This window comes from Temnothorax americanus, unplaced genomic scaffold (assembly GCF_048541705.1).
Source record: "Temnothorax americanus isolate GAGA-0224 unplaced genomic scaffold, ASM4854170v1 Scaffold47, whole genome shotgun sequence".
Lineage (NCBI taxonomy): Eukaryota > Metazoa > Arthropoda > Insecta > Hymenoptera > Formicidae > Temnothorax > Temnothorax americanus.
This window is the reverse complement of record NW_027509624.1, coordinates 678,140-703,100: the sequence shown is the minus strand read 5'-3', so window position 1 is coordinate 703,100 and position 24,961 is coordinate 678,140. Positions and strand designations below refer to the sequence as shown.

General features: G+C 37.6%; 1 protein-coding gene across 1 annotated transcript in view; it reads left to right on the top strand.

The window, feature by feature from the left end:
* Positions 1 to 24,961, top strand: part of LOC143903431 (disintegrin and metalloproteinase domain-containing protein 10) — a 60,797-nt gene that overhangs the window by 26,320 nt on the left and 9,516 nt on the right. Inside the window, exons 5-9 of the mRNA XM_077416998.1 lie at positions 21,334 to 21,580; positions 22,301 to 22,429; positions 23,033 to 23,220; positions 24,503 to 24,643; positions 24,758 to 24,882. Of these exons, the coding sequence (XP_077273124.1) occupies positions 21,334 to 21,580; positions 22,301 to 22,429; positions 23,033 to 23,220; positions 24,503 to 24,643; positions 24,758 to 24,882 (830 nt within the window). The remainder of the gene's footprint in view (positions 1 to 21,333; positions 21,581 to 22,300; positions 22,430 to 23,032; positions 23,221 to 24,502; positions 24,644 to 24,757; positions 24,883 to 24,961) is intronic.

Genomic DNA, 24,961 nt, shown 5'->3' with positions numbered 1-24,961 from the left:
AATTAACGGAAACGTAATTTGCGATTTATGAGTGCTTACGAGTGCAGTCAGTTTAATTTTGACAATGATGCAAAGAAATTATTGCGAGCACAGAATTTATTTAAAAACGCAGTCCACAGCCGGAGGTAAAATGATCTAGAGGTTTCGCCTTAAGTCATCTCGACTTGGTTCACTGTATTCGATTAGTTCCGACGTCTGGTACGAATTTGTCCGGATGAGTTTCGCTCCGCGGACGTGCATCCACTATAACCGTGGCCTTTAAGGTGCGTTTACGCAAGCACCAGCTGTTCCTCGGGCTCGTAATGGAAACGTTTACACTACTGCAGATGAATTTCTCCTGCGTCAGTGAGCCAAGATCCTCGTGCAATATTCCCAAGCTCATTCGTCGCTATAGAATATACTATATGAAGATATAAAGTAATACGGTATACACACAAAAATAAAATATACACTATATACATTACAAAATAAAGAATAAAACTCGATATATGTGCACCACGAGAAATAAGACAATTAGGAAAAATTCAATTGAAAAGTAAAGTAGATTGTCGCATAAAATGAGATGAGTAAACGATACAAAGTGGATAGAATATGTGTAAAGAAGGAAAGTATATAAGCAAATATCTATATTTTTTAAATTACGTATCGATTCTATATATGGATAAAATATATCGGATTGAATTTTTATTTTGATTATTATTTCTCTTTTTGCTCGCGCACATATACATATGTACTATATATTTTTATTTTATCTGATTCAGTCTGGGGTCGATAACACGATGATACAGCTTAATATAACAGCGGTAACCGCGGTGTATGAAATATTGAAATGTCCCGGCTTACTTGATGGAACCATTTAATTTACATCGGAATCCGATGTTTAGATTTCGTATATTGAACGGGGTTTCTTTACACACAGTTTCCGGGATCGACATTCGTGCCACGCGCGTATATATCTTCTTTGACGATGGCCTGTATGCCGGGATGAACGCGAACGAATGGATCCGTTCGTTTTCTACCGTGTCGCAGAGCGAATCAACTTCATCGTCCTCGTCCTCGCGTAACATCATACCTTTCCAGCGAATTCATTCGGTCGCTCGCCGTTCTCGAATGCCGCAAACGCACGTTTATGGCGAATCAATTCGCTGCTGGCTGATACTCGTTTTGCTCTCTTTTGTTTACGCAGCACAGTATACAAACGCGAATACGTCGATTTAATCGCGCTTATGCGATATAAGCGCACCTTTACAGCGCATCCATCTTGTTTGCTCACGCTTGTATATTTCGAATGCATGGCACCTTTACAGCATGTTTGTATACCCACATGTTTACTCATATTAATTTTTGTAGCAAAATCATTCGCTCACTCGTGCTGCGCAAACATATATTCGCACACTGAGGAAAAGTTGCTTACCGTTTGTTCGAACAATTATACGAAGTTAATTGAATAATTTATGTATATCGGATCAATGCTAAATTTAATCGAGAAATATTTTGTTGCATTAATTTGTTATTTGCGTACGATTACTTGGTCGTCTAGCATCAGCCGGTAATTTTGTTTGTTCATATTCGAGCAGTTCTTTTTCGCTGCATCGCAAAATGCATCTTTAAATAACGAGTAGAAAAGCTTCGACATGGACGAGAGACGAGACTATTAATCCTTCACGGTCGAATGTGAGCTGCACTCGACACTGAACTTTGATGCACAGGATCCGACCGTAAGCAATTCGACGCCAAAGAGGAGCGGACACGTAATTTATTCGCATTTATGCATAAAGCGGTAAGGGCAAGTTGACTCGCTCCTCTTCTCAATGCACGCGGAAGCAAAGTGGTGAGATCGTTGATTGCTTTCTTGTCTTGTACATTCTCTTCCGCGACGACTCTTTAATTAGGATAACGCTATTTTTCGCACAACCGATTACGTCTTCGCGAAACTGAATTATTTTTATCGCGTCAATTTTCTTATATCTGACACTTTAATTGACAATCGAGTTTCTAAGTTTGAAATTAAGTATTATTCCCTGTATATTTCAAGATTTTATGTGACTTTAAGTCTGCGACAAAATATTCTATGTTATTCTACATCTTTTCTCGAGATATTATTAATTTTATGTACACTATATATATTTGGCGTTGCAACGCTACCACTCGAATTAAAAAGGGATATTAATTAATTAATAAGTTGAATTAAAATACATATAATGCCGGATGAATTTCCTTGTATTGTATATTGAGTTAAGGTAGCAGTACGTTTAAATTTTTCCAAACTCGATTGTAGCAGTTAAAATTTGTTATTAAATACAAATTTATAGATATATATATAAATACATTCTTTAATGAAATCAAAGCAAACTTTCTTGTAAAAATTAAAATTTATAACAATTTTTCTATCTTCAAACACTATCTTCTCAACTAGTTGTCATTGAACGGAGTAAGTCATTATATATATCTTGGGCGATAATAATAAATCCATAAAATAAAGCATAAAATATACGTTGATTCATTCAAATCAGTTTAAGGAGGTTCGATGGCTTCATCGGGGGAGTAGTGGGACGCGGGGGTTCTGGAAACAGCGCACTAGCGTTTGAAGTAGTGGGAATGAAGGGGATTGCTCTGATTGGTCGCCGCGTGCGTATAATGCGTGCTGCTGTTCACGTCGTTCACGACCGTGGCAGTCTAGCAGACGAAAAATCAAGCAATTTATGCTTTAATAATTAATTTTTCTACGAAATGTGCGGTAACCTTCCTCTTTCTTTCGCTCATTTATTTGTAAATTATTAAGTTACATGTGCATATTTTTTTTTCCTTATCATTTGCATTTTTTCTTGCACTTATTTTATTCTGAAGGTATATGCAATATATCATTTCCCATAAAAACCTATGTTAAAAATGCAGCCAGTTTCATGAAATTTTAATATGTTGTTTTGGAATGCAAAATAGAATTATGTGAATTTTTAGGGAATTTTTTACCGTCCCGTTTTGAAAAAAATCTAATCCAAAAATTGTACTTTTTAAGTTTTTGGAGTAGATTTTTTTCAAAACGGGACGGTGAAAAATTCCTAAAAAATTCACATAATTCTATTTTGCATTCCAGAATAACATATTAAAATTTCATGAAACTCTCTGCATTTTGTTGTAGCCATCGAACCTCCTTAAATCATGAGGAATGAAAAATATTGCATATTTATTACAATGTATATTTGTTTCATAATACATTGAATATTTCATGGCCTTGTTTGCTTTTGCAGTTTGCTTTTACAGCACGCATTGTGCGTACACAGGGCCAGTTATTCGCACGAGACTCGAACGAGCGCGCGAGCAACGGCACGAACCGCTCCGTGCATCGTCGTATTATCTCTCGAAACGCCATGTCATGTCTCACAGTTATTACAGTGCACAATTATTAGCTTGCGGAATTAAGAATACGTTATATATTTTGTGCAGTATATGATTGTCTGTATGGCCTTGACGTTTGTTACGGTATAGGGAAGGTCGCTGCGCGTCGTATAGTCCTTCAGATAGTGGCACGGACCGTCGCATTATCTAAACGCTATTATTTTTTAGTTAGCCCTATAATTAGCTATTATTGTCCGTTACACTATATAATTATGCGAAGCGTTGCGAATGGCGAACGCATAGTAGCTTCGTGTGTAATTTCTTCATGTTTTTATATTTTTATCGTAATACTAGCTGGTTACCCGGGCTTCGCCCGGTAGTCGTTTTTCTTAAAGGAGTTCCATAAGGAGTCGGGTTGTACAACAAAATAAATACCTATAATCTATACTATTATATAAAATCCTTACGGGTGGTGTGTGTTTGAACGTTGAAAACTATTGGACCCCGAATTTTTACCATAGGTAAAATTATCATTAAAAATGTTGATAAATAGAAAGAAAAATTTGCACATTCAAGATTTTGCAATCTATATAGATAATATAGATAAAATTATCATAAAAAATTTAATATTTAAAACACATCCTTACCTTTTTCTTTTATCACATTTTTGCTTTCTTTCTTCTCTCTCTCTCTCTCTCTCTCTCTTTTTCTCTTTCTCTCTCTCTCTCTCTTTCTCTCTCTCTTCCTCCCTCCCTTCCTCCCTCCCTCCCTCTCTTCCTCTGTCTCTTTGTCTTTTTCTCTCGTTTTAACTGCTGGTTATTGCAAGAAAACTACAGTACTTTACTATGTAAGTTTTTAGTCATTTGCGAAACGAACCTCGCAAGTTGACACATACATATGAAGCATAAGACAGGCGAACGATATACCAATCACCATTTATAATAAGTGAATACATGAATATACACGATATATTCGAGATCTTGAATACCAAATCATTAAAAAAAAGAGATATTTTTAAAATAAAATTTTATTTATTCAATTTTAAATTAATAAATATTTTTTTACATATGAAGCATTTTAACATTCAAGTTATTTTTTTATTCTTTTTTCTGCAATAAATTTTATACATTCTTATCTTTTTCCTCATCTTTTTCGTTACACTTTCGCTTCCTATACAAAGAATAATTTTTTTTTCATTCCTTTATTCCTTCATTCCTTTATTCCTTTATTTATTTATTTATTTATTTATTTATTTATTTATTTATTTATTTATTTAATAACTCTCCCCTCCGGGGGGGAAAGACGTAGTTCTACGTCAAAACTACACATAGCACTGTCCGGAAAATTCTACCCCTATTTCATATACTTGTGGCAAAAATTTGGTCCAATAGTTTTTAAGTTAAAAACGTTCAAACATACACCACCCGTAAGGATTTTATATATTAGTATAGATATAATAGTGAAGTGCACAACGCGTGTGATTAAAGTGCCGTATAAAGTGCCGTGCGATTATTTTATTCTATTATTCTATTATTATATTCGGGTGTGTTAGTACGCGTGATGGTAATTAATCGTGAGCTTTAATGAAATTGTGAAACTGCTAAGATTTTTTAAATTCTAAATATTCTCACTTGATGTGCTTTCTGATACAAGATTCATGCAACAACCATAAACGCGGTACGATACGAATACATCCATGTATAGCTCAACTTCCATTTTCTACCCGTAAAATATTCGCTTCATAAAACAGTCGAGTGACGAGATGTATTCAAAATAGCGTATTATTATACATATATGTATTATACATATATCGATACCATCATATGTCACCATATATCAGAGTTGTCACTCTTTTCGAAAATCGATAACATCGCGAGGTGATTTATTTCTCTGGAAAATCGGGGGAAACCGAGAGAATATTTCGACGGACGATTAAGATTCTATTATTACTTTTTCCCAATTCTAAATTAATATCGCTCTTGGAAGCGAAATAAAATTCAGCGTTTCAAGAATTCCGTAAGATTTTGCAAGATAAAGATGACGAAGTACTCACGTGTGACGAATTACAGGATGGAATAGTAAGCAGATTTATCGTTATACATTCCGTGATATACATAATTACAACAATAACCGTTACGCTAAATAGCGATATAGTGACTCACCAACAGTATAGACTACTTACAATTAGTATTTGCTGCGTTTGTTATCTGAAGAGCGGCTGTCATTTAATTTATCAAGCAACCACACGACGCTCGAAATTAGTAATTACGCGCAGAGCGACGCGGCAATTAAATTAACTTGACTTTTTGGCGTGTTCGCGTTTCGCGTCTCTGCAAACGGCCAGCAAACCACCGCGCCGCAATCTGCCGGCTGGTTGGCTGCAGAGTCGGCCCTGATAGCGGGCGTACTGGTGCGGGATAACGCGTATCAACGATAATCCGATTAGCGATTAAACTTGCCTAATTGACGGTACACGCGCGTGTAATTGCATATCCGGGGGACACTCGATTTCCGATTCGCGCTAATGGAGAATCGCGGCTAGCGCGCGGTATACCATTAGCAAGTAATCGTCTTGGAAAGTTCGCGAGCGAGCGAATCTGTGCCGACGCGCGAGTTATTATGAAAGTATTTGCCGCATTATGCTCGGGGTCGCATCGGTATTGCGAAATCTGGCTCCGGCTATCAGGGTAAAGATTATCGGGGCTCGGTATCAGGGTCGCGAGTTTATTTTTCTGCAAGCGATACAGTCGCGGGAAAGTTCTCTCTTTGTGAGCAATTAATTATTTATATCTCTGAATGTATATATATTTTTTCTGTTTTACGCTACGGTTATATCATTACGAAGACGTTTAAATTTCTGTGAGAATATATACATTAGATATCGTTTTGCGGCCAATTAAATTGTCGTCAAGCAGAAATTGATCAAAGGATCCATATAGACGAGAAGAAGCGCGAGGAACTCGAGACGCTCCGTTTATGCGTCCCCCTCGCTTGTTTCTTTGAGGATAAAAAGAGAAGCATAATGAATTTTCAAGTATTTATATTTGTCCGCGCGAAACAAAGGATTGGTGTGAGCTCCGTGTCGTGAATTTTGTGATACTTAAAATTCAATTACGGACAAAGCGCGCTCGTTTAAATCCCCGCCAAAGAAATCCCACTCCCGCGCGGCCACAAATCCTTTTAATGTTAATGTCTCTCGCGACAAGCCCCGAGTTTCATAGAAGTTTCCTGCTAAATTCTTTTTCACTTTTTTAATATGGAATATCCGTATATATAGTGCGCATCTTGTGAGAGAAAGAGAGCTAGAGATCGAGAACATTAGACAAATACGCTTTTAATTAGCGAGAAAATTTAAAAGTGTACCTTTTCCCCCATATTTTTCCGTTTAATAAAAAATACAGATATTATAAAGTATTTAATATATTGTATTTTACCCCCCAAGTATTACATTTGCAGTATGTTTCAAGCAATTTCTACACGTGTAACCAAGTTGCGTTTCCAAAATATTTCATTTCGTAAATTGTATATCCTAAACGAATGTAACTCCAAATCAATGTGTTAGGAGCTCTTTTTGTTTTCTTTACAGCTCTCCGAATAGGGAGCACTCTCTATCTGCAGAGAGTCCACCTTCTGTTACACAATTCAAAATTTACAGATGATTCAATTACGACGTGAAATTTCACGCTTTAAATTTTAAGCACTCTCGGTCGATCTGCCAGGCAGTTAAATATTGGTTAATGTAGTTTCGCAGAACTCGACGTAACTTCATTATGTCGGTATTAGCAGAACGAACTCAGGACATCAGCGGCTTGGAATATATATGTCTATGTGGGAGAATGATTTCACGAGCAATTTTTCATTCGTTATTGAAACGCATTTGACGCATTGTCGTCGCGCGCTATACGTGCCATGCCATGCCGAATGGACGACGTCGCGGTCGCGGCGACTCCCTTTTCGCGATATGGACTTGTATCCGCGCGGTATATTCGCGCTGCGGCAAGGACGGCGAATGTCCGGGAATCGATCAGCGGGTTTCGAGTGTAGCGCAAAAATTGTAGCGGGCCATTTGTCATAGTCGGCGGAATCCCGCGTCGTTTCCCAATAGGCGAAATTTCAAAGTCCGCGAGTAATGTCGGTTCTTCCGCGCTTCTCCGGGGAGGGCGGCTTCGGCGGAAAGTAGGCCAATCCCGTCTTTTCCCTCCGCTCAATGTGCCGCGGTAATAGCTATAACGATATTTTGGCGTATTTCGTCTCCCTCGGCTCGTATAGAACGTGATGACGGCACTCGTATTGCGACAACGCCAGCGAAATGCACTCCGCACTTTGGTATCGCGAATACCATCAGTTGCCGCGATGCTGTCGGAATAGCCATTGTTTCCGCGAGCTGTGCGGCGAGTTAAACTCTTTAACGGACGATATATTTGTCGAAATGTTCGTGCTCTCTTGCAGTTTTGTTCCCAAACCGGCTTGAAGTTGGAGGAAAGCCTCTTTGACGGCGGCTTCGCTGCCGAAAGAACTCTGATTCCTGTTGACAGCAAATTTGTCGGAACGTTGAGGCGAGCTGCTCGCGAACTTCATTCTCTGTAAATGTGAGCGTGCATTCGGCGCTCTATGCGGCATGTGACTTGCAGACACAATTAGAAGAAAAGGCAGTAATATGTAGGAGTTGGTCATTTTAATTTATAAAATTAGCCATTTAATTTAACGGAGATTGTATCTATTACGATTTTATGAACATTTTTTTTAATTTGATGATTTCTACGAACAACACAAATTCTATGAATCATTATACATATTCAAAATTTCTATATTTTCCTAAACGGATATAAAATTTTATTGAGTTTTTTTTTCAAATCTCTCTGTTTTGTCTCGCGCACGTGTACCTATTTCTATTTTTCTCTTTATGAGTTTTATATTTATCTGATATTGGATATTGTAATATGGATCTGAGAGTCAAATGGCTGCATTTAGTGCAAAATATCCGATACGAAAGAAAACTTTTTCGATGGAAATACATCGAGGAATGAATCCCTAATAATAGATGGGAGACAATATTTTTGTTTCAATTTATTCTTTATATTAGGTTAATATCGCAAGGTACGAAATTATTCCATGCAATCATGCTTTTCTGTAGCATTTGATAAAATTCGAAGTTCTCTTCCGTTTCATCTTAATTCTTATTTTTAAATAATCTTGGTAATTAAATCGCAGAACTATGCCGAATTAAAAGTCGTCCGCAATATAAAATGCTAAAAGTAGGATTTTAATTTTTACTCCCTAAGTTTATTTTGTTTAATTTATACAATTTTCATATCCTTTATGCGTCGTATATATTATTAATTCCTACATGTAAAAGTTTTTTTGTTTTTATTTTGGTGCGTAATTTATCTCGATTGAAAATATGTTTGGTTAAAATAAAATTAAAATTATTTTGAATATCTGAACAAATATAGGCTAAAGCTAACAAAATTTTTGTTGGTTTATTGAATTATTATTAAATTTTTTTATGCTGAGCGAACACACAAAATACATTTTGTAAACTTTGCTTTATATTTGTTCATATCGATTAATCAAGCGAAGACTTTTTGGAATTTATTCTTAATATACAGCGGAGACCTTTTCGGCACAACTTTTTTGTAAAATGTCGCACGCGAACAAATCATAATGTGCGTGCTTGATGAAAGGATACGATTTACAAAGAATTCTGACGCGGCAACTAGAACGCGAAGGGGTAGCAGCAAGTCACGATCGCAGAATTGAAGGCCTTTCTGGCCAGCAGCCAGGTTGCCCGACGTATTCATAAGCGGAGCTTCTCGCACTCGAAGAATAATGAATTACGGAGACAAAAGGACGCAAACATAGAATGTGTGCTTAAAGCTGTGGCTACTACGGCTAATTAAGCCGAGATTTTGGCTTGCGCCGCTTTATTGTCAAACACGCCAAGCTTCTGACAAAGAAAATGCAATTTCCGAAATGCGCTCCTTACAAATTATACCGTATGCAAAATCCGCGCGTTTAAACGAGCCTTCGCCTTCACGCATTTTTTTTTTTTTTTTTTTTTTTGACAGACGTCCCACAGCTCGTTTTTATCCGCCGAACCTTCGTTCTCGCCTTTGCTTCCATCTCGAAAATAAACTTACTTTTCACAAAGCTTTTAAGTAATAAGCAATGCTAATGTGCATTAGTTAAAAGCACTACTTATTACGAGAAACTTCTTTTAAAAAAGAGTAAAAAAAACGTCAATATATATAATTATTATATGCCAATATTTTTAGTTATAGTTGAACTATAGAAAATTATTTAATATACTTTGGCGGATATATATATATATATATATATATATATATATATATTGTGAGTCGCGTAACGAACACCTAATTGAAGTTTCGGCTTTGTACATCGAACGGGGTGCTCGATAATGCTAGTATTATCGATCCGGAGTAGTTGATCCGATTTTTCTGTCTGCAATGATTCGAGCCGACTTAATGGTAGATAATCCGATAATCAATTAACAAACCAGCCGGCGCGTGTCCGTCGATATATCGACGGCCTGCGCGCGTTCGAGTTTGTATAATTTGCCGCGATGATCAAGAGCGGAATATTTAGAGCGTAAAAAAACCTACAATTTTTATTTGTTATTCATTTCATTTTGTTGAAAATTACGCCTTGTAGAGCGCCTCAAAGTGGAGAGTCGTCGCCATCGCGTCAGCGATAAGTATTTCTTTCTTATAAACTTACTTCACAAATATTGTCACTTAGATATAAAACTGCACGCTTTCATGTATTCTTCAATGAAACGGTAAGTGTAATTAAGAAAACTTGACGGTTTTCAAAATAGCTACAATAATTTCAGGCTTTGCAAGATTTATTTGCAACTTTGAGGCGTAGTGCGGTATGGAATTTTCAACGAAATTAAAGTAATAAATAAGAACATTTTACGATTTTTATTGCTGTGCAAGTTTTATTTGAAGCGTTTATACAGATTCGTGTGCGAAAAACGATAAAATAGAAAAAAACGAACAAAAATGCTCAATTTTTTCCTTTTCTCTTTCGATATCTCGAAAACTATCGATCGTACGCCAAAATATCACTGAACGTAACTTGTAGAGCGGGAAAAATCCTATAAAAAACACCTATTATGTTACTTATTTGCGTCAATGAAGTCGGAAATCTTAGCGAAAGCGTTCGGTGCCGCGTATCGACGTAACCAACGCGCCGCTAACGCGATGACAACGACTCTCCACTTTGAGGCGCTCTACAAGGCGTAATTTTCAACGAAATAAAATAAATAACAAATAAAAATTGTAGGTTTTTTTACGCTCTACAAGTTTTATTTGAAGCATTTTTGCAAGTTCGGACGACAATAATGAGTAAAAAGAAAAAACTAAATATATCTCTCTCATACTTTTTTATTTCCCTTTCTCGTTCGATGTCTCGAAAACAATCGATCATACGTAAAAATGTCATACGACATAATTTGTAGAGCGTAAAAAAAGCTTTAAAATGAGCTCCGATTCGACCTTGTAACTTTATTAGAAACCGAGTTATCGCGGAAAAACCATTTTTTCACATTTTTTTACTCCCGTAAAAAAAGCAAGCGGGAACTCCTTTCGGCGCTCCGAGTGTCGAGAAACGAGGAAAAACAATAGCTGGTTTCGCCGAGAGAGATCGCATCGCTTTTCTTGATTGCGAAAGGATTAATCGAGGCGGGCAAGGCTATCGAAAGAATGAACATGCGCCTTTGATCAAGAGGGGCAGCGAAACTCGTAAAACTTTATTTCGTTAAAAATTTATTTTTATAAATATATACAAACGGAAATTCATGTTTGTTCATAAAAATACAGATGTGATAATTAACATTAGATAAATTTTTTACACTCGTGTTACTGATATCGGTGAACTCGAATTGGCTTCCGTCTGTTTTAATTCTACTAAATCAATTTTATATATATTTAATGTAGCAGTAATAAGCAGCGTTAATTTTGTATTAATAGCAATAAATAATGTTACTGCGAATAATTGAAACCGCTTGGTTGAGCAAAAAGGAATCGCGTAATTATTATATAGCTCTGCTGTTAATAGCAATATACATTTGTTATCTGATGAGATGTCTCTTTACTATAGTATTGATATTTACTTGGCAAAAGATATTATCTTAAAATTAGTGAATAGAATTGTTAAATAATTGATATAAAGTTAAAATATATTAGTTAAATTATTTAAAGTAATTTTTTTCTATAAAATAATTTTTTTATTTACAATTAAAACGTTAAAATTTAAAATTGATTATATAAACTGATAAATTATTATTGTTATATTGGATTTTTTAAAATATAATATTATATATATATGTATATAATACAGGAAAATACCAATTTAGCGATAAATGTAAATATACCTCATTTATTGTTTCGCGGGTCACGCAAAAATATCTTATTGTAAATAGCAATATTTTCACGGTGCGGCAAAACCGGCCGATAAATTGAGACTTATTTTACGCTTGTTGCAACTCTATCTGTTGGAAAATCGACAATCGAGGTCGATTTGCAAATCAACAAGAGTGCAAGTACTCAGGATATGTACATATGTATACAGAAACATTGCACGTAATTTGTGCTGCTGCGCCGCGAGAGAAAAAGGTCGGCAATTATTCCGTGCGATTAGCTTCGCAATAGGTCAATCGAGGGTTAACCAACGCTCATTAGACTAAGTATCGCGATCTCCACGGCGAAATAGATACTACCATCGATTACGTTAAGGCTTGCAAGACACCGCAAAGAAATATCTTCGCTATGCGTACATATGTATATAGCACGAGCATATAGTAGGTATCGCACAGACGAAGCTGTTAATTTTGCACGTTGGAAACTGAAAAGGTCCTATTATCTTTCTTGCAGGGATTAATTATCTCCTCTTTTTTCCTCCTCTCTCTTTCTCTGTTTGGGATTAATAATTAATTCTTAGAAACATAAGAATAAATCGAACAAATGCTGGACCAGCACGCTAATAAAGAGGCTACACCTGCGGGATTTTACGCGAAGCATTAAATCGGCCGGTAAGAGTATAAGACAAGGAAAATTACGACGTGCTTTACAATCTCAAAGAGATTGCTGCGTAGAATTGGGGATGGTTTAACGAAGAGTTACCCACCGCATACTTTCGTAATATATGTATATCTCGAAAAAGGCTGCCAGATATATAGCGTAATATTTTTAACGCCGCAGTGGTGATTTACGGCGTCATAGATCATCGCTCGACATCGAATCTTTTAAGTATAGGGTTGGGTAAAGAGAGCTTTTTAATATGAAGAGAGATTGAGGAAAATTGTACTCGCAGAACTTACGTTGCATTTGAATATTTAGTTGTTAGTATAAGAAATAGACTATTACAAGAGAGAGATGCAAAGTGACTATGACGAAACCATCAGCAATCACTTTGTAAATTATGTCGCGCGCGCAACATATAATTTTAAAAAAAATTTCTCCGCGAAAGGCGCGATTCGTTTATTTTTGAAATTTACGTAGTTCCAGTACTCTCGGTGTGTCTGAACGAATAAAACGAAAGAAGTTATATCGCACGTGTAACTTTTTATTGAAATCCAAAGCTGGGCTGAATGCGCTCAAAATGGATAAATGACTCGTGTCCTCTTTGTCTTTGTCGGACATTACACGGTGGCGAATAATCTTCGATGTTGTCCTTGGACTGCGGAACAATTCGATATTCAAGTACTATTCGCAGCGAGTGCGAGCATATACGGGTGCGAGGAGAGCCGCCAATGAAAGGCCACTTTGCACAGCCGCGATTTTCACTGCGTATTTCGACGGGGTAGTCGCGAGTTTTCATTCGCCATGGCACTCCCGCGTTTTGCGCGGCCGCGGCTGAAACTGGCCATTCGCATATGTCGCTTTAACTAAATTGACGAAGAACGTGCTGGAGCGCCAAATAATAGAACATAGAGCGCGAAAGAAACAAAGGTAAAAAGCTCTCTGCCACGCTTTCATGTAGAAATAACTACATGTGCTAACTTTACACTGTAATAAAAAAAAAAAAAAAAAAAAAGAAAAAAAAAAAAAGAAAAACGTGAACTGGGTTCGGTGTCGATTTATACGAAAGTGATTCACAAGTTTTGACGTAATTATTGTTTCCTGCTTTTCTTTGTATAAAAATCATTCTTTTGAGTATTTCCGATAATGGATTAATTAATTAGCGAAGCTTTTATTATATGTTCCGGGGGGGGGATATAAAGTGGATTGCAAGTTTCAGGAAAGTTTGCGAGATAAGTGCGTAAACGAACGTCCTCTGTGAAAGCCGAGGCAAGAGTACGCTAAGTTCCGCGTCGATTCAGATCAATGTGACCGTCGCGTCGCTTCGTCAGTGTAATTCGATTGTTGATCGATAAAGCGACATTCGGTCGCACTTTCTCGCATGCGTATAGCGTTTACGCTTGCCGGGACTCGACGGGCGCGTCGAACGCGCCACGACCGGAGCCGATCCGTTAGCCGTTCAGCGACTAAATTGGATTTTTCTACTAACGAGCACGAGGGCTTTTCCTCCGTGAAAGCTCCATCGCAAACCTCCTCGATTGCTCCTCTACCCCCCTCGGCTATCAAACCTCCGTTCGTCCCGCCCAGCTCGAGAGCGCGTCTTTCCGTTTCATCCCTTTTATCGCCGCACTTTTCCGGATCGCGCAACTTCGCCGCGCTCGCCCCGTCCCCGTCCCCGTTTCGCGTTCCACGATTTTTCTGTATTTTTTTTTTATTTTTTCGCGTTTTCGTCCCTCGTCCCGGCCCCGCCTCCCGATTAAGAGTTCTGTGTTTCCATAGATCCGCTCCGCCACTTCTCGGGATTACGCCGGGAGCCAACCAGTTCGCTTGCTCTTCGCGAATCCTCCTGCGAGAATTAAGCGTCTCGAGATGCGAGAGAGATGAGCCCTCGTATCTTTCTGACGCTGCTTTGTTCTCCGCTCGCCGGTGGCGTGCGATCTCGCTGCACAAAATATTAATAGTGCTTCGTGTTTCAGATTTTCTTTTTTCCTTGCTAATATGTCGTTACTTTAATGCCATTTCGGTTTCTGACGTCGCGAAGTTATTGAAAGCTTCTCTATTTAGCAAGGAAATTGATCATTTAACTATATGCCGTTTCTTATGGCGTCTATCAGGATATCTAATGACAGTTCTTAACTGTAAGCACTTTATCAGAAAATAGTTTCGGTCGTCTTCGTCACGTTTGTCAATACTTCATAACGTTAAACACGACTCGGCATTTTATTCGCGGCGATCAGAAACGAGTAGCTACTACTTTTTAAAACGCGACTTTACGTAAGTAAAAAGATCGCGACACGGATTCTTATTTATCATGATCCGCCAAGAGAGAGAGAGAGAGAGAGAGTGTGTGTGTGTGTGTGTGTGTGTGTGTGTGTGTGTGTGTGTGTGTGTGTGTATGTCGATTCAGAGCGTATCAGGTATGAAAAATGCAAGTTTCGGCCTGAATTGATCGGCGACGAGAGAAGAGTCTATTGAATCGCGCTTTCAAATGTCCGCCGGGGCATTTTATCGCGGATCGAGGCACGAAATCGTCGGACGAGCCCGTCGATGAATAAGTATGAACGAAAACACGCTACAATGCGTGATAAAAACGAATTCGAACATGAATAATTCATTAATTATCGGTGAAAGCTTTTTCCTTTTGTATCTCGCCCGCCTTTATCGCTTTTTTTTCTCTGACGACCCTCCGACGCTCGTTCTGCATGATTCCCCCTCTCTCTCTCTCTCTCTCTCTCTCTCTCTCTCTCTCTCTCTCTCTCTTTCGCTTACATTTGCAACATCGCCCAGGAGGGAATTTTCTTCCTCCTCTCTCACTTTTATACATCTACAAATGTACAATCTTCTTCCTTTATCTCTATTCGCTCCGACTCTTCTTGCGATCATTCTGACTTAACTAGTTTCTCCCTTTAAGATTACTCGAAGAGACGACTTTCAGAATCTCACTCTTTTTTGTCAAATCTATCACCTTATTAAACTTGGAAAGAAATCGCTGCTAAAATATTATTACCGGGTAAGTAGCTTGAAGAGTGTTCCGTACATAAATGTTTGATTTCTATTTTATATGCATGTTAGTCTGTCTATGAATCTATATGTTAGATTCATATCTGATTCGTCTAAATTAAATATGATTTATAAATACTATACTATCATTTTAGTTTTATATTTTACGATATTTTTGGAATTTATCAAAGTTGAAGACAAAATTACTACGACGAAATTTATTCGTCGAATATACGTCAGGACTTTTTTAAATATTCCGTAGTCTGTCAGCGCTGATTAAATGAGTTATAATTGTCATCGTTCGAGTTAAATGCTTTTTCTTCCAATGGCTTCCACCCGTTCTTTCTCCGTTCTGTCTCTATCTATATGTCCAATCTCTCTTCTCTCAAAGTCATTCCGACTTAACCAGCTTCTTCCACCGGGATTACTTTCAGAAGTCGATTCTCTTCGGAAAAGGAAGGAAATGTTTTTCTCGCGTCTCGCGTCGACGCGTAAAACCGTGTAAACGTGTAACGAGGGAATTTGACTATCGCGCGACCGCGCTGAATAATATTTCGCGATAGTGAACGCCGCGATGAATAATTGATAAATTGCCGGCGCGTACAACTACGATTGTATGTACGTTATATGCTACAACGCGGCGTGTCGGCGACAGACTGTATAACGCGAGCTGCTTAACACCGCGATTTCTAATCGAGCCGGCCGCGCTTAAGGCGTTTCTGATCAACGTATATAACGCGCGCCATAAGAACGCGACTGTATCCACATCGCGAACAAAGTATAGAACTTGAACAATCCACCAAATAGGTATACTGATTCTGCAGTCGAACAAAGTTTCAAATTCAAAGCTGCGTGTGTCGCGTCGACATCCAGCAGCGTGTAACTTTTTTTTTCTTAAATTTTGCGAGTCAATTGATTCTACGGAAATCACGAATCGATGCAAATTTTGACGAGAGATATGAGAGTTTCATCTTTCGCCGTCGCATTTAATTGTACACATCCCACTTTTCCCTATTTATTCCCACGGTCCAGCCGTATCCCGGATTTATATCAATTTTTCTTTGTTTTCCCCGACGTCGACACGCGCGATCTACTCTTTATCCGCTTTACACTTGTCCAAACTGTCGCGTCGGGATGCGAGACTCGATTAAGCTGCGGGGCGCAGATTCTTCCTCTTTCTCTCTTTTTTTTGTCTCGAGCAACCGGCATGGCAGCTCGGTGGTTCTGGACAAAAGCTATATCAAATGGATGATGCACCGTTGGCGGTCATATGCAGACAGTTTTATAATCCCCGTATATACTTTTATTTGTCCATCGTGTTGTTTTCCTGCCCTTATATAGCACGCTGCTTCCCCTGCACTTCAGTATTCATATTTTTTATCTGGCACAATTGGTGGTCTCTCTTAAATACGTTTATTAATTGCTACTTTCTTTGTACTTATCTCTCCGTTTGCTCCCTTTTTTTGGACCGTAGAAAAGAAGTAACGTTCTTTTAATTCTCGCAGTTCTCCGCCCTTACTGTACTCTGCCATTATCGTCGATATATATATATATATATATATATATATATATATATATATATATATATATAATCGCGGATATACTGTACAATATGATAATTTATATCGTTAGTCTACGTTTGCCCCGTAATTTATTAATTACGGCGCAATTATATGTGAAAATTTAATTCTTTACTTTTGTCCCTTTTTTTTGAATCGTGGAGAAAATATCTTTCCTCTTTTCATGCTTTTTCTGCTTTTTAGCTTTTTATCTTGCGCTTATTATCACTTTAAGCGTTTAATAGTTATCATTTGCATGCAATCAGTACTTCCCTAATGTATTTATTAATTACCACGCAATTATCACGTTTTCCTCGTCGTTCATAGGGAGGGAGGGGGGGGACAGAGTATTTTTCTACAATCTTGTTTTTTTTTCTCTTTACCTTTGATATTCTCTATTCCTCGCTTTACTCACGCGTTGGTACGTGCTTGCGTGTAATTAGTATTTTTTCAGTGTATTTTTTAATTACCATGCAATTATCGCATTTCCCCCGTTTATCCTTATCCGTTCTTTACCGTTCAGGAAAAAGAGTAGCCTTTCATCTGCACTCCTCACACCTGTTTGAGATCTCACGCTCGCTCGCTGGAGATTAAGCTGTAGCTCTTCGCTTTGAGCGCTCAAACGTGAAAAAAAGCCGACGAAATGCTATCAAAAGCGCGGACGCATCAGTAGACTACCGGCCGTCTTTAATTCATTGATTCTCCACATCCCTGCTCTTCTTCCTGCGGAACACAATGTATTTATCTAATTTATAATTATATCTAATTAGCGAAATAAGCAACATTAACCACGTCTTGACAGTCGGCGTCGTTATAGTCGATTTTTACATCTTAATGAATATATTTCGAGATATTCGACAAGATACACATCAGTATTGTGTATCCTTTTGTGTTTAATAGTGTTGAAGAGTTACAAAAATTATTCCATGAATATTGCTTTTGTTAAAATTTAATCTAACCCATTCAATTACCGCGCACAAAAAAGTATCCCTATATATATTTTGAGAATTAAATTACTGCGTTGAGATGCCCCGATTTGTAGATTGTATAATCTGGACAGTATATCCGCAGAGCGGAAGATTTGACCTCGACCTGCGTCAAAGCCGCGGCGATCGAATTTAATCTGGCGATAGCCTAGTTTCTCCCCGTGTTTCCTATTATACGCGTTTACTTTTCCTCCTCGTTCCCCATCCAAGATTCACTATCGAGCCTCTCGCGGGAGGTCCACTTTCCATCTGCGATCTCTCGTCGAGAGAAGAAGAGACGACGCGACGCCGTTGCACATCGATTATGTTTTCCAACTCGTCCGCGGGGAATCGTCGTTCACGCTTAATATCACAGCTATCGCGCGAAATGGGTTCAAATTAGCCGCGGAAACTCCGTAGATTGGAAGGAGGAGAATCCCCGCGTTTTTCTAGACAAACCGATCGCGGAATTCCACCTGGATCTGAAATTCGCTAAGCATCCCCGACATCGCGCTGCTGCTGTCTCTTCCTCGACTCTAATCGACGACGTTCTTGCGGTCGGGAAAAAGGAGCAATCGTCTTCGCGGCGTGCCTGAAAATCACTAGTTGGTATTTCAGCCACGAGTTCCCTGAGCAGTCCGAGGTCAGCTTAAGAAAAATGACAAGACTTTTAATCTTTCGAGAAGATTGCGACGGGTGCAAATTAGTAACGAGACTTTTGCTATCTTATTTAAGTTATTTGAATGCGATTTTTAATTTAAGTTTTATTTTGTAGTATGATATTAAAAAATATATATAGTTATAGATATATAGATAATATTGCAAAACTGAGAAAGATGTCATTATATGACTTATTATATCTTCGCTAAGAAAAAATTTATCAAAGAAAGCATAATTCAGAAAACTTGGAAGAGATATATATATATACGTATATATATACTTCATATACAAGATACTTCATATAAAGGTAAATTTTTATCTCTACAAAGAAATAGAAAAAAATTTCAATATTAAATTTCTCGTTTACATTTACTCGATTTTAAATTTAAGAGAGAATCAATTTTATATTAAGATTACATTAAAAAATAAATAACGTATTAGATATTAAAAATATTGCAAGTTTATTGTTTAATTCTTTCCCGAAGTTTCTTATATAAATGAAATCAAATAAAATGCAAGGTAAAATTATTTATTGACAAATTTCTATTTAATTAGGTACTATTCAATTTATAAATTAAGTTAAATTTGTTTTAATAATTTTTTATTATTGAAATAATGTTTGACTTCGTGTGTGTGTGTCTTGTTCTTTATTTTCATTTTTGCGTTTAATTTTATATTCTTATTTTCGATTTGAATTAAAATTTGTCTCGAAATATAATTTTCTTGCTAAATCGATTCAATTTCTGCAACCTCAAGTTGAAAGTTACAAATCGTTCTGTAAGGATAAATAAAAAAGAGCGATAAGCTTAAATGTGATAAATTAGCTTTTTATATAACATCTAACATGTTTGTATATATAGGTACCTTATTTTTATTCACGCGTAAATTGTTTCCTTTTGCGCCCGCAGTTAAATTGTCCCGCGCGCGATATAAAACCCCTCTGCTGATTGTCCCTTTTATCGGGGCGGATTAGGGTATCGATTACCATGAAGGGTGAATTTACGGATCCGCCGCGCGCCAACAACCAAAGGGATCCAAACAATTACTTGTAGGAAGTAACACGCGGCCGTAAATTTCTCCGACTTCGCGATAGCACTTTAGTCGATTTATCTTTCCTTTAGCGATAGTCCGGAATATCTTCTATGATCGACGATTGGAATTCCTAGAATCTACCCACGTTTTACCCGGCAAATTTCGCTTCGAATCAAGAGACTCGATCCTCCGAGGTCATGATTTTCCGTCTTCCACTCAAGTTTCTATGCCGTCCGTCAATCTGCGACGTTTTTACAAAATTGTATCGGAAGCGACGTACATATTGAGCGACAGTTCCAGTACACGCTGCTTTTACCAGATAAATTTCAATCTTTCTGTTATTTATTGTTGTATCAGTGCACCCTCTTGTCACAGAAAGAAGAAAATACAGAGTAGAATGGAAATATAACTAATCTTTGGTCGAATTTTGCATTTAAACGTCTAAATTTTGGAAATTAAACGTTTTACATAAAATGTTAATGTATTAAGAAACTAATATATTTATTTAGAATTTAGGAGTTTTATTTAATTATTTAATAATGTTATTTCATAGCCTATAATATAATACTTATCGCGATTCGATTACCTAACCCACATTATTTGCATGAGATTTGCACATATTTTATGCTTATAAATTACGCAAAGCTACATCGCGCATTAGCGACAGCGATAGAGCAAATAGAAGGAATTTCTTGCTCGTCGCTGTGACGGCAAACTTCGATTTCAAGAATTTTCCGCGGAAATCTGTCGTTTCGCTCAGGAAGTTGAACCGCCCGGATGGAATTTGGTACGGCGCGAAGCGAAACGAAACGAAGTTATGGCTCGTCCTCGGATCCTAAATACCTGGCAATCCTTTCTAATTCCGTCCGAAAAGTTACCATATACCTCTTCCCTTTGTCACCGCGTGCCTTCGCTAAACTCGGGCGAAGTCGCAAAAATTTCATAAGAAATAATGAAAGCACGACGACACGGAGAAACGAAAGCTTCTACAAATATAATTAACCCCGCGACGGTAACTTTAAAATGCACCGTGGGAACGAATCTTCTGCCGTCGCGATTCGCCCTCGTATATTTTCGCAGATTTAAAAGGTAGCTGCGGGGTTATATCGCCGCACATTCAACGCGAATCCATCTCCGCGGAAACTATTAATAATGGGTTTAGTAATCTCAATTCTTGCGAGCGTTATTAAAATACGGCAGATTGTCGTGGAAAAATACTGTTAACATGTACGTATCTCGAATTTATGAAAAACGATCTATTTCTCGTACGAGTGTAACATGAAAAAGAATTGATATGATTGTTTATTTATGGTATAATAAACTGAAATATTTATTAAGAATTTACGTTAAAAAGAAAATTTATAATAGTTTACGAATTTTGTGAAATTGTGTAAAACAGATAATAAGTTAAATGGAGGGTCAAGTTTTAGCCGGAAAACGTGAAAGCATTTAATTGTTAATATTTATAAAAATTATAAAATACGTGTATAGATTATATTATCTTATACAATATTATATATTTGTATGCAGACTGTATGTATATAATATATACATGCATATATTGCATATTAATTATTACCCGCGCGCGAGTTTAAATATTTGATAATGGAGAAAGGTGATAAAAATTGTCAGTTATATGTTGATTGAATCTATATGATGTAAACGGTCCCTTTTGTCTCTACAAATTCAATTGCTGATTCTTTATTAACCGGCATCGTGTCCTGTTCTCTTTCACAGATGACGAGAGCGCCGTGGTGCAGGGCGTCGTTACGCAGGACGGTCTCTTCGACGGCAGTGTCGTGACCAGATTCGAGGAGTACTATATCGAGCCGACGAGCAGGTATTTGAATAAAAATGAAGACACGTCGCCGCCCTATCACAGCATAGCTTATCGCACCTCCGACGTTACCACCCCGCCACATCCATTACCCTGTGCCAGTCATCAGCTGCATCAAAAGGGGTCTCTTCGTGATTCCTTCGATAGGTGAGTTCTATTTCTCTCGAATCGCTAAGCGACGATCGTCGATGTAGATGAGGATGTAAACCATCCCTCAGATCATGATAACGAGTTTTGAGTTCAATTATTTTTTTTCTGCTTTCCGTATTTTTGACCAAATCCAGGTCGATCGTTTTCAGTTTGACGACGACGTTAAAATAGTGTTCGCGAAGCTTTCTTAGTTTATAAAATATATTTAAGACTCGAATTATGATGATATATGTGTATATAATCTTTTTTGTCGACAGGCGTGCGTTCGTATTTAATTTAAAGTTGTCTTCTAGAATTACATATTTATATAGCTTATTTTGCATGGAACTTTTTAAATATTAGATGGTTGGTTTTGATACGATTGTGTTAAGATGATTTTTCGCGTGTTTAAAGACTTTATATAATATTTTAATTTGATATATATATTTTTTGATTAATTCAAGTATTATATGAGCGACGCAATGGCTGCGCCCTTATTAAGACATTCTTCCACACATGCACTTATATTCTCTCGTATATTTTCTACTTTATGAAAGTACATTTGCGGACGAAGAAAATGATAAAAGAGCACACACTGTTAGCAAACGCGCTATAATTTAGACACGTGTAAAGGAAACTCCCGCCGGCCGGGATTATCATATATTATGCGTTCCAAGTCAGTCTTCATATGGCGGACTTTAAATGTAAATTTAAACTTCGCGATGTCTGTTCTTCCAGATATAGGTACAACAATTCTCAGGCATTCTACGAGCCCCTGCTCGGCGAGCACGTTGCTCTCTACTCAAGGGAAAACAATGCGAGGGTGTTAACGTTGGAAACGAGTAATGACGTCGAATACACGGACGCGTGAGTATTTTGCATTCCTAGTGAGAAAAAGCCCGAACCTTTTTCCTGCTTAACGCACGCAAATAAATCCATTTTATCGTACGTCACAGAACTTATTTTTCAAAAGCGCGAGAAAGTTTGGACTAGATCGTACCGGTGTAAAATGTTTTACCTTCAAAGATCTATTTAAAGAGCACAAAGAACAAAAAAATAAAAAAAAAATAATAGGAGGAAAAGGACATGTAGCAAATGTAACGTAAAGAAACATTTATTGTAGACTCTATTTTTCTCAAAATGCAATTTGTCGTGATATACATATGTATACGTATACGTTTCTTTTTTTAAATGACTGATTTGATGAAGGAAGGAACAATAAACGATGCAGAACGACGACGGTTTCAACTCTAACGTGAAATGCTTGTTGATTTTGTCTTCTGGGTCAATTCGCGTGTCAATTGTTAGCGAAGTACTGGCAACGTGTGTGTCGACAAACGACAACAAGCGTCGCGAAAGTTGAAATAGAATTCGGAGGAACTATAGGAGCTCGAGGTTGCGAGAGGAGAGTGCGGAGAGCGTTTTTCATCGCGCAATAAAACCGACCTTATTTCTCGTCCCCGTCCGCAGCGCGAGCGGCAAAGATCGGATCGCGAGGCATCTGCACAAACGCGCGACCGTAGATCCCCGGAAAACTACCTGCATGCTCTACTTGCAAGCGGACCATCAGTTTTTCGCGCGATACGGCACGGAGGAAGCCTGTATCGAGGTGATGACGAGGCACGTGCAGAAAGTCAACTCCATCTACAAATACACAGGTGGGTGTTCTTCCTCGCGGCGATATACTACGCGCGCGCGCGCGCGGAACGCGCGGTGAAAGATGATCCACCCTAACAGTTTTCGCGGCGAGTCGGGAAAATGGCAAAGGCCGAGGGGGAGAAAAAAGTCGAGGAAATTGAAAACTACTTGAGGAACGCGAAAAAACGTCGGGAGAATCTAATTTAAAATGACCAGGGAATATCGAAGTAAAATGAGAAAAAAAGCGAAGAAATTCAGAGACTTTTCGAGGAACGCCGAGGAACTTTACGGGAATTATGAAAATTTTCTGGAATTTTACCATTTCTGCCGCGGTTGATGATAATACGAGAAGGAAATCATAAAAAAGAAGAATTAATGAACAATCATTCGTTCGATTTTTATTCGTTGATATTTGAATTTATATCAATTTATGTTTTAATATTAAGCACAATTAAGCGTGATATTTATATGGAAAATACGATAAAAATAATAAATTTTCTTTGTACACATCGTACGCGTGCATGCTAATTTTTTGTTTTTCTCGTTTACAATTTCGACATAAATAATAATGTGATAAAAGCGATGGAATTATAAACGAAACGGGAAATTGCAAAGGCCGGGGCGAAAAAGCAAATAATTAGTAAATAATTAGAGGAAATAGAGCAAAACAGAGTTTTCGAATATTACTCATGTGAATAACCCAGTTTAATGTTACTCAAATTCTACGGTAATATTCAATTTAATTTGAGAAACACTTGTTGTGTAAAATATAAACTATTCAAACAACAAATCTTAATTCTAGATGGAAAATGTATATTAATTCTAAAAAAAATATTGATTCTTGCAATCTTTTTTCGTATAACGAAAAAATTAATTTTTTTAATGTTAAACAAATAGCGTATAACATATTTTTTTAAAGCTGTACGTGTACAATTTGAAAATTAACACGAGATATGTTTTTGGTGCTTTTCGCGAAAAGTGTGAAATGTTTAAAGTATTTTGATAAATGATTTGTCACTCTATATCGTTGTAAAACGTACACCAGTCTGTTTATTCTTACATATGGTATTTTCATTACCGTACTGTGTTCCATTATGTATAACACACACTGTGTGAGTTCCATATTACACGCGAATTACTCTGCTTAGACCAGAGAACGGTAATCACATGGGAGTTGTCAACGTTAGGTGCAAGAAACAGAACTGGAATAATGTACGAGTTTAAGTGAATTATTCCGTTCCGATAAATATGCAATTTAAGAAACAACTAGCGTTTTGAACAGCGTCTCACGTCTGCTTTCAGATTTCAATCAAGACGGGCGGTCGGATAACATCAGCTTCATGATCAAACGCATCAAAGTGCACAGCGAGGAAGCGTTGAGAGATTCTAATTATCGTTTCCCAGGCAATTACGGGGTGGAGAAATATTTAGAGCTCTTTTCAGGTAAGGACCTCGTTGTCGCTCTTTGTTAATAAGCCGCAATATGGCGTAATGTTAATACGTCAATATGCGAATGAGGACTAAACTGATAATACGTTGATGTTTGCCTTGTTATAGAGGAGGATTATGACGCATTCTGTCTGGCTTATATGTTCACGTATCGGGATTTCGAGATGGGAACTCTGGGTTTGGCGTGGACAGGCGATCTCAAGAATGCCGGCGGCGTGTGTGAAAAGAACGGGGTATGCGTGGGTGAAAAGTATTAATAGACTTTCGTAAATTTTTTATAAATTTACGAATAGTATGGAAGTAACTAAATTT